Source organism: Lepus europaeus, chromosome 2 (genome assembly GCF_033115175.1).
Source record: "Lepus europaeus isolate LE1 chromosome 2, mLepTim1.pri, whole genome shotgun sequence".
Taxonomy (NCBI): Eukaryota; Metazoa; Chordata; class Mammalia; order Lagomorpha; family Leporidae; genus Lepus; species Lepus europaeus.
In genome coordinates this window covers 124,283,293-124,294,037 of record NC_084828.1, presented here as the reverse complement: position 1 = coordinate 124,294,037, position 10,745 = coordinate 124,283,293, and the positions used below count along the sequence as shown (strand labels likewise).

The following is a 10,745-nucleotide window of genomic DNA, read 5'->3' as shown; positions in this document are numbered from 1 at the left end:
CAGTTTTGAAATCTAAGGATGCTTGTTTTTTACCAATCGACCTCTGAATTCTACCCCATCAACTCCACCTTAGTTTTATCTTGATGGATTTGAAATAAACCTGCTGGGAGGTACTACCCTTTATTCCTCGCTGGTGTTCCTACCTAGGCTGATTTAAAACAGTGTAATAAAGGCTTGGAGCCGTGTTCCTATCACCATCCCCTCTAAGGTCCTATTTTTCCTATTAATATATATTTATATATAGGAATTATATAAACTTAATGTAGTGTTTCTTTCCTCAGCACTGAAAATGTATACAATACGCGGAGTTACACTTCAAATAATCTTACAATCCAGAAAAAATGGCTGTTTCACACTCGGTGTACAGCTCGGTGACCCCAGGGTGCTCCGCAAGCGCCCTGAGGCCAGGCACGGGGCCCGGGCCTTCGGGGCCTTAGCCCTAAGCACCGCCGGCGCGTAACTGGCGCTCTGACAGAACATGTTCCTTAAATGAATACAGAAGTCCGTATGGTGTGTGTGCGCTTGAAAACACACGTAAACGGGCGTCCACGGTCAAACGCCCTGAGCTCTCCGGCGCAGCCCGTCCCGCCCGACCGGCGCGGGGCAGGCGACCCCGTCTGGCGGCAGCCGCGGTGCAGCCGGTTGCCTCCTCTCTGGGCCGGGCGGCGTCAGGGGCTGGGAGCGTCTCGTGTGGAGCCAAACAAACAAAGCCAACCGCACCGAAACGGGTCGTTCCGTTTCACATCCTCCCTCACATCGGGTGCCCAGGTCGCCTCGGAACAAAGTGACCCTCCATCTGTCGGCAGGCAGGTGGAGCCCGCCCCACGTAGCGCGCGCCGCCTGCCCTCCCAGCCCGCGCTCCTCGGCGCGCGTAGACACGGACCCTCCAGGACCCCGCCGGCCCGCGAAGGGACACGCCCCCTCGCGGGAGCACAGGGCCGCAGCACGCACACCCCCGCGCCACCCCGCGAGCGAGCGAGCAAGCGCGCACGCGCGCGCGGGGGGCGGGCCTCCTCTTCCTGGCACCCACTGAGCGCCCGGCCCCCTCACCCCACCCCACCCCCCGCCGCCCAGGCTCCGCCTCCGCGACGGGGCCGCCGGGAGGAGGCGACCGGAAGCCACTTAAAGCAGAGCTCGAGGTGACAGGCGAGCGATCTGGAACCGGAGCGCGGTCGAGCCTTTCTGCGCTCGCGGCGGCGGAATGGCCCGTGCGCGGCTGGCCGCGTCGCCAGCCTGCGACCCCTAGACGCCGGCATCCGTCTCCGTGCCGACCCCTGGCGCGGACGCTGCTCTGGACGTCCGTTTTCTCAGCCTGCCCGTTCAGGTAAAGGACGCCGGGTGGGCTCTGAGGGGGACGAGGGACCCTAGTGGGGATGGCGGGCGCCGGCCTCGCGGCCCCGGCCCCCCGCCGGGAGAGCGCCGGGCTCTGGCAGATCGGGCTAATTGGTTTTTACACTGTCTTTGTATCGAATTCCCTCGGATCCGATCCCGTCAGTATCAGGGTGGGATTCGTGTACACTTCTAAGTCGTCTTACTCACCCAGAGCCTCTGGCAGGTGTATACATGGGACACTGGAGACTGTAGACACTGAAGGTTTAGTCGGGGTCGCCAGAGTCTGCCCCTGCCCGTCAGGGCGGGCGGGCGGGGGCGCGTCTATGCGGGCAGACCCTGGCACTGTGAGGCGCGGAGGAGCCCTTCTCAGCCCCGGGGGAGGGCGCGGCGGCTGCGGGAGCCTTCCGGGCACCCCGCGCTCCGGGCTGCAGCCCAGAAGTTTGCAGGCGGCTTTCGCGTGAACTTTTTCGGCTTCGCCGCCGCCGCGCTCGCTTGGCCGCTTGGCGGCTGAGTTGGGCGAGCCCCCGGGAGTCGCAGGGCGCCCCTCGGGAGGTGCAGCCGGCATTCAGTGTGGAAGGCGCCGGGGTGGCGGGGTGCGGGGACGCCGGGGCTCAAAGTTGGTTGAGGGGTGGGGGGCGCCCGGGCGTCTGTCCGGGCGGGAACGCTCCGCGGGACCCCAGGGAGTGCGGGACCCGGCGGCGCCTCCGCACCAGGGCGCGGAGCGGCGGCGCCTCGGGGCCCCGAGCTGCGCAAACCGCCGCGGCCGGCAGGAGGCGTCGCTCGGACCCGAGCTCGGCGCCCGGGAGTCGCGCGGCGGCGGGCGGTTTCCATGGAAGGTGTGATGGGCGTCACGAGGTGAGAGGTGGCGCGGTGTGTCGCCTGCAGCGGGGCCCTGGAGGAAGTGCCCTTCCAATCTTTATTTTTCTGTTATGCAAACTAATTGAGGAACTACTCGAGTTCTCTCTTCTTCCTCCCCAGTTTTGTTTCCGAGTTTGACAAGAGGCAAGAACAGGAAAAGTTGTGTGTGTGTGTGTGTGTGTGCGCGTGCGTGCGCGCGCGTGCACGTCTAAGTAAAATTGCTTTAGTGTCTGCTCTGCCTTGATTGGGTGTGATAGGAGTGGTTTAGTTTGTGTGCGTGGGGGAAGGCACAGGCCGGTTTGGTGTGGTGGAGAGGGAATACCACAATCTGTGCCAATTGTGCCTTGAGGCAAGAGCACCGAATGATGAATAATAACGCCTGGCTTGGCTGCTTTCCAGTTGATTTATGTCTCATGTCAGATCCCTCCTTCGTGAAGCTTTCCCTAATAATGCCAGCTCACACCGCTCTCTCCTGTTCTGCCTTTGCCTTTTGTGCTTACCGTGTGTACTGATAGTTTGTTATATACTCTGTTTTATTTTTCTGAATATGATTATTATGCTCTTTTTACACATAGCTTTATGAACGTCTCCAGTTAGATCTTTAATGCTTGTTTTCCTGGGGATTTGATTTTACTTTTTGTTAACCCATAAACAGCAAAGAACTAAGCATTTAATGCCTTTTCTTCAGTAAGCCAACAAATTATGGATATTATGGAATACGCAATGTCTGCATTGTGCTGAGCACTGTATCAGGCACCTGGGGTGAATGCTTGATTAAATCATGGGTTCTTGCATCAAATAACTCTTTCACTCTGTTGGACAAAAGAGGATTAATTGCCAGTCACCATCCTTTGTGACTTGGTACAATCTCAGTAAATATTTTCTAATTTTAGGGTTTTTTTTCAAGGTTTTTTGATTCTTGAAAGAACTTTTTTAGTATTTGTGTATATGAGTATTGTATACTTTTGTTTCATTTTTCTAGAATCTACTTTCATGTGCTTTCTTTAAAGCATGCACCTGCATAACTTTTATGAAGACGGAGACTAGGAGGGCCCTTTATTTGGTTGTGTTTGCCTTTTGGCAGTGTTCAGTGGTTGTTGCTGAGGATAAGAATGATAGTCCTTCAGTAGTGATAATGTTTTTTGGGGATTGCAGATGTAGCCCATAACATTGTTGGAATATACTGGAACTTTTTCAATATAGAAATAATTAACAGACTCCTGGCTTTCTCTCATAACATTTCAGTTGAGAGCCCCTGTTTCCTATGTATAGCCTCACATCTCAGGTTCACTAACTAATTAACTCTGAAGTTTATCTTTCATTTGGTGGTGAACTTTTTTTCCCCCCCACAAAAACTAAGTTTTTGTCAACTCACGAGACAGGTGATAACATAAACAACTGTGCAGAAAACCACAAAGCTGAGTGGAGATGTGGTTTCCCTTCTGTCATCATTTAACAGTTACTTCTACCTCAACATTTCTCACCCCTACTTCTTTCTAGCCTTATGGTAAAAATCCATACACCAGAGGAATTATAAACTGTTGTATATTAAGTCCATAGTAAATGCCAAAGACTTATTGAAACATACTCCTGTACCTTTACCTGTTGTAGGTTTTTGAATAGTCATGGCTGCTTTGGAGCCTTGCTTTCTCAAATGGAAATTAAAGCTGACCTGTAAAGACTAAATAGAGTGCAGCAGGAGTGATTTCAAGTACTTAGTCACGGACCAAAACAAAACATTCTAATGAATGAATGGGATTCAGTTGTCAGCTTGTAAATGATCATCTTCCTTCCTTTCCTGGTAGGGTTTTAGACTCTGAGGAGCAGTTGGAGCTAATCCACACCATGGAAGTGGAAACCACCGAACCTGAGCCAGACTGTGTAGTGCAGCCTCCTTCTCCTGATGACTTTTCATGCCAGATGAGACTCTCTGAGAAGATCACTCCATTGAAGACTTGTTTTAAGAAAAAGCAGGATCCGAAGAGGCTGGGAACTGGAACCCTGAGGTCTTTGAGGCCAATATTAAACACTTTGCTAGAGTCTGGCTCACTTGATGGAGTTTTTAGGTCTAGAGACCAGAATGCAGATGAGAGCAGCTTACATGAACCTATGGTGAAAAAACCACTGGAAATCAATCCATCATGCCCACCAACAGAAAACAGTATGTCCGTCCTGCTTCCTGATGGGACAAATGTCCGGGGCCAAATACCAGATGCCCATCCTTCTGGTCATGCTCCAGAACAAGTGGTTCCAATTCAGCATCACAGCTTTCCCCCAGAAACCATCAGTGGGACAGTGGCAGATGCTACAACAGGGCATTTCCAAACTGACCTTTTGCATTCGGTTTCAAGTGATGTTCCTACTAGTCCTGACTGCATTGACAAAGTCATGGATTATGTTCCAGGGGTTTTCCAAGACAACAGTTTTACAATCCAGTACATATTGGACACCAGTGATAAACTGAGTACTGAGCTCTTCCAAGACAAAAGTGAGGAAGCTTCCCTTGACCTTGTGTTTGAGCTGGTGAACCAGTTACAGTACCATACTCATCAGGAGAGTGGAATTGAAATTTGCATGGACTTTCTGCAAGGCACTTGTATTTATGGCAGGGATTGCTTGAAGCATCACACTGTCTTGCCATATCATTGGCAGATCAAGAGGACAACAACTCAAAAGTGGCAGAGTGTATCCAATGATTCTCAGGAGCAGTTGGAAAGATTTTACTGTAACCCAGAAAATGACAGAATGAGGATGAAATATGGGTATGTATTTATAACAACTTAGAAAAATGGTGTTAAATGCTGTAGAGAAGGTAGAGACTAAAAGCCTGCTAGGATGGTTTCTTTCAGTAATAACTGTTTTTTCCCTCTTTTCCACTATTATCTTTTGGCTTTATGCTGCCCTAATTTTTCATGGTAGTTGAATGCAGGGTATTTACCTAACTAAACAATTCAAATGTCAGTCTGTTGCATATGCATGTGAGTGAGAAGTTGTACTTTGTTGTGAGTCCAGTACTGTTTTAATCACTTTTGAAAGTAAGTCCATGGTGAATCTTACAACTTAAATAATAAATACTAATTTATCTAATTTTAAAGTTCTTAATGTTGAGTAGTTTGGAGTTGTGGTTTTTTTTTTTTTTTTTTTAAGATTTTATTTATCTATTTGAATGTCAGAGTCAGGGAGATAGAGGGAGAGAGAGAGATCTTCCAGCTGCTGGGTCACTGCCCAGATGGCCACAATGGCAAGGGCCAGACCACAGCTGAACCAGCCTGATGCCAGGCCAGAGCCAGGAGCTTCATCAGGTTCTTTTCCCAGGCTGTTTGCTGCTTTTCCCATGCCATTGGCAGGAAGCTGTCTCAGAAGTGGAGCAGATGGAACATGAACTGGCACTCCTGGGATGCCGTTGTTACAAGATGGCAACTTAACCACTGTGCCACAACTTTGGCCCCAATTTGGAGATTTTTGTGGCTTTCATTTTAAAAGATGTAAACACTTTCTGTGAACGATTCAGAAGTTTCTCCCATACTTTTTTTTTTTTTTTTTTTTAACAGGCAGAGTAGACAGTGAGAGAGAGAGACAGAGAGAAAGGTCTTCCTTTTGCCACTGGTTCACCCTCCAATGGCTGCCGCGGCCAGTGCGCTGCAACCGGCGCACCACACTGATCCAAAAGCAGGAGCCAGGCGCTTCTCCTGGTCTCCCATGGGGTGCAGGGCCCAAGCACTTGGGCCATCCTCCACTGCACTCCTGGGCCACAGCAGAGAGCTGGCCTAGAAGAGGGGCAACCAGGGCAGAATCCGGTGCCCCAACCGGGACTAGAACCCGGTGTGCCGGCGCCACAGGCGGAGGATTTGCCTATTGAGCCGCGGTGCCAGCCTCTCCCATACTTTTTTTTTCAACGATTTATTTATTTATTTGAGAGGTAGAGTTATAGATGGAGAGAGAGAGAGAGAGAAAGACAGGTCTTCCATCTGCTGGTGTACTCCCCAAATGTCTGCAACAGCCAGAGCTGAGCTGATCCAGGAGATTCTTCCAGGTCTCCCACGCGGGTGCATGGGCCCAAACACTTGGACCATCTTCCACTGCTTTCCCAGGCCATCAGCAGGGAGTCGGATTGGAAGTGGAGCAGCTGTGACTCAAAGTGGCGCCACAGGCAGAGGCTTAGCCTATTACACCACAGCGCCAGCCCCTCTCCCATACTTCTTAATAATGCCAAAACACCATTACGTCTATTTTATTAGTTCTTTTTAAACCTTTTTACCATTAAATTTTTTTTTTTTTTTTTTTGGACAGGCAGACTTAGAGAGAGAGACACAGAGAGAAAGGTCTTCCTTTTCTGTTGGTTCACCCCCCAAATGGCCTCTACGGTCGGTGTGCTGCACCGATCTGAAGCCAGGAGCCAGGTGCTTTCTCCTGGTCTCCCATGCGGGTGTAGGGCCCAAGCACTTGGGCCATCCTCCACTGCCTTCCCAGGCCAGAGCAGAGAGCTGGACTGGAGGAGGAGCAACTGGGGCAGAATCTGGTGCCCCAACCGGGACTAGAACCCAGGGTACTGGTGCCACAGGCGGAGGATTAGCCAAGTGAGCCACGGTGCCGGCCTTTACCATTAAATTTATCTTACACATAAGTTATCCCATAATTCAGGGGTTATTTTAAACCTGAAAGAGTCTTAGTGAAAGGAGAATGTTGTTGGATAGGTTTATCACCTATACAAAAAAACTAGAGTTTTTGCATACAAAATATGTGCATTCATTTAATGTGAATGCCTGAACAGTATTCACTAGGGAACTGGCATTTCCATATCCAAATTCTTCATTAATTGAACTTTAAAATGAAGAAAATGTGGTTGTAACATAAAGTTGTTGGTGCAAAAATGAATGTATAGTAAATATTAATCTTTGTATTTCTAAATTTCTCATGTCATGTAAGAATTAAAATGTGTAGTGTGTAGCTGTTTGTGTATGACAGGCTAAGGATTAAAGTTAAATGGGGGAAGAGAGTACTACTGTTCATGCCACCTGAATTTGGATGCTGTGAAGGCAACTCAGAAGTTGAGAAAAATTCCTTGAGAGTCTCTTTGTTCACAGATTTGTTGGTTTGTACCACTCAGAAGTCTGGAGAGTCAGCAAATAGTGGCAGTAAGGTATTTCCAAGTTGTCTAATTCTGTTAGTTCTAATGCCACCCTTGTGTATTCTGACATGCTGTTGGATTACAGAAATATGGCCTTTTTTTTCTATTTTTTTTTTTCCTAATGCTTCCATTTAGTATTGGTTAAATTTTTTTTTTTGAGTGTTTCAGTATTTCATTTACATAGTAAACAGGTCAGTGTGTTTTTAGCATCTTTAATCTCATGAAGCTAGAACTTTACATCTTGTGTTTCAAGAGAGAAGTGTGGAATAAGATGATGAGCAGTATAAAATCCAAGATCAAAGTTGTTACACAGAAGACCCCTTGATAAAAGTCAGGTCATATCTAGAAAGCTGTTTGCCTGACTAAATGTATTATTATCTTGGTAATATGTGTTCAAGATTACCCCTTGTTTAGGCAGCAAAAATCCAAAAGCCAAATACTTTCAGCTTTTTTTTTTTTAAGCCAGCATTGGATAAGAGAAAAATATTTCCCTTTTTATCTAAAAAAAATCTTTCCATGTTGTCCAAAATCTCTGTTGCCCATGAGCTAGCAATTCTAATTGCTATGTCAAGGATAATTAATTTTATATAATTTCAAAGCCACCCTAATCCTTCCATCTCCAGATTGCAAAACTCTGCAGAACAGTGGCCTCCCACTTCACTCTTATGAAGTGAATTTCCAGTCTGCTGAGTACTTGAGCACCTTGGTACATTAAGTTTTTATCCATTTGCTTTGGTCAGGAAGAAACTAGCAGGATTATTGTTGAACACATTACATTCTGTTACTATGAGGAGGCAAGGTAGTCATTTTGATCACAGAAAATCCAGGTACTCTTAGATCAGCAGCATATTGAGTACTTTATTTGGTAAGATTATTTTGGTGAAGAGTAGACATAGATACAGACCCATGAGCATGCATTGTTGAATTAGTTACAAAGCAGTTGCAGTGGGTGCTTGATTTCCAAATCAGTTTTAATGAAGTCAACTGATGTTTATCTGACACTTGGGAGAGGAAGAGCATAAATGAATTATTATTACAACTATTGCTGCTGCTTCATTGTTAGTGATAATCAGTTGTCCTGCTCTAACAAAATAGCAAAAAGCATTAACTGTCAATTACTAGTAAAGTTCTGAGTGGACTACAAGAAGAAATGTAAGATTGTAGATAACTAAGTGTCAAAAATTAGGCTTTTTGATAAGTTGACCTGTGGTCATTGCAACCTGATTTTCCTTGTATTCCAAAGCGATGTTGTGTTTCCTGGCAACAAGATGCAGATAACGGCATGTTGAGCCTTGCTGAGAGATTCACAAACAAGCTGGAGCAGCCCAGGTTCACATGGTTACCACATTATTTGGCTAAAGCTATTAATCTCTGTGGTCAGGCCTGTAAAGCTGGTCTATCTGTGCAGATTGCACACAACCAGGAAGTGTGTGTTCAGCTGTGTATGCATCCAATTTGGACCCAACAGTCTGGATTCAGGAATAATGAATGACAGTTGTGTATCCCACTTGTTTTTAATCGTTTGTATGATCGTTTCTTGGCCTTTTGGCTAAGATTAAGTGTAATCGTTTATATAGCTTGGTAAATCATTATTATATACTGTGTCCATAATAACTTCATTGTGTGGAACTGGGGAAAGTTCATAGTTCTTGGACTCTAGCAGACACAAAAGTTCATCGCTTCAAACAATAGATGAGGTTCTTTATCTTGATCTGCAAAGTTACAGATTTAATATTTAAATTAGATGTATAATGTTCATTTTGTTCTTAGAAATGAAATTGGAAAGGAAGGTGAGCTGGGTGTTTGCACATCCCTTCCAGCTTTTTAGATAGTCTAATCACTTGTAAAACAGAGGATTTCTATAATGAATACTTATTTGGTTCATTGTAATGGAATTATGATATAGTCCCACTTTATTTTCTCACTCTGCTTTATACAACTAGAGATACTGATGACCAGTGTCAACTGGAAACTAGCTGTGTGTATGTACTTCGCAAATTTGATGCTGAAGCTTCTTTTGCACATGGGATGAGCCTTGAAGAATTTCCAAATTCCAAATATGCACTTGAGAAAACAATATTAAATGTTGTGTTTTCGATTAAGAAAACACAGTGTCTAACAGTTTAGGCACTCATCTTTAGTAGAAGATGATATTGGATGGCAGAACTAAGCAGTTTTGAAAGAACCTCCCCAACTGTTTGTAATTGATCATTGAAATGATGGAGGTTCTGCAAAAATATGGCTTGCAGCAATCAAGATCAGTTTCACGTTACATTCATTTTTATGTGTGCCAGACTAATCTAATTTGACACCCACCAACAAGGAAGGAATATACTTACTTTTTATTTTGGAGGCTGCTTGTGGTGAAAATGACTTATTATTTATAATTCTGAATTTATAGAAAGAGGGTAGGGAGGAAGAAAAAGGCTGCAAACTCTGAATCCATGGTTAATTTTTCTCAGATGACAGTATTTTTCTCCTCTTTTGGAATTAATGCTTATTGATAAAGTAGAGTTTTACTTAATGGTATAGAGTGTTGTCATAGTCTTAGTTGCAGAGTGGTTTTGGTAGCTAATTGCTGGTATGAATTTTTTTTTTTAATCTGCTCAAGAAACAGTACCATTAGATAGCTTCAGCTCAAAGGGACAAATACCATATGTTCTCCCTGACCTGTGATAACTAATAGAGCACCTAAAAGATAAGCTTATAGAAATGAAATTGACACTTTGAGAAGCAATGACTTTGAACAGCCCTTGTCTCCACTGTTGAGGAACAATTTTTTTTTTCATACTATTTGTTGAACTCTTTACTTAACAGAGTTAATCATATGTATAAAGTAAATTGAAAATAGATCTAAGTAAAAAATAAGAATGGGTATAGAAGAAGAGGAAGAGGAAGAGGGCGGGTATGGTGGGAAAAATCACCATGTTCCTAAAGTTGTAATTATGAAATGTATGAAGTTTGTATTCCTTAAATAAAAGGTTTCTAGGGGGGGAAAGATGGCTTCAGAGAAACTCTGTAAGAAGACAAAGAGAAATGCATATTCATGGTAGTAGAAAGCGTGTATTGTAGCCTGTATGAGTTGCAGAGTGAATTATTTAAACTAGAGCAAGTTACTAACAACTCAACTAGAATAAAATTAGCCAAGTTAGCTCTGGCCTGCACAGCTGTGATGATGCATGAACTAATTCATTATGTGTTATTGATAACATGGGAGAGAGGAGAACAGCTGAAACTTACTAAGCCTTGTGACTTTTGGTATTTCTTGAATATACACAGCTGTATGAGTATGAATTTATTTAAAAAATTCCTGCAAAGAGAGAGCTCCATAAGCAAGTACTGTTTGAAGTGACTTTGAAAATGTGTGCCTGTACTTTTTGATAAAGCAATCCAGTGAATTTTTTTGTATCTCTTTGTGCTACTATTT

The 10,745-nt window shown here is 45.1% G+C and overlaps 1 protein-coding gene across 1 annotated transcript in view; it reads left to right on the top strand.

The window, feature by feature from the left end:
• Positions 1 to 1,160: 1,160 nt before the first annotated feature.
• TIPARP (TCDD inducible poly(ADP-ribose) polymerase) overlaps positions 1,161 to 10,745 on the top strand; it is a 31,599-nt gene continuing 22,014 nt past the window's right edge. The window contains exons 1-2 of the mRNA XM_062212630.1: positions 1,161 to 1,324; positions 3,996 to 4,952. Of these exons, the coding sequence (XP_062068614.1) occupies positions 4,036 to 4,952 (917 nt within the window). The 5' untranslated portion in view covers positions 1,161 to 1,324; positions 3,996 to 4,035. The remainder of the gene's footprint in view (positions 1,325 to 3,995; positions 4,953 to 10,745) is intronic.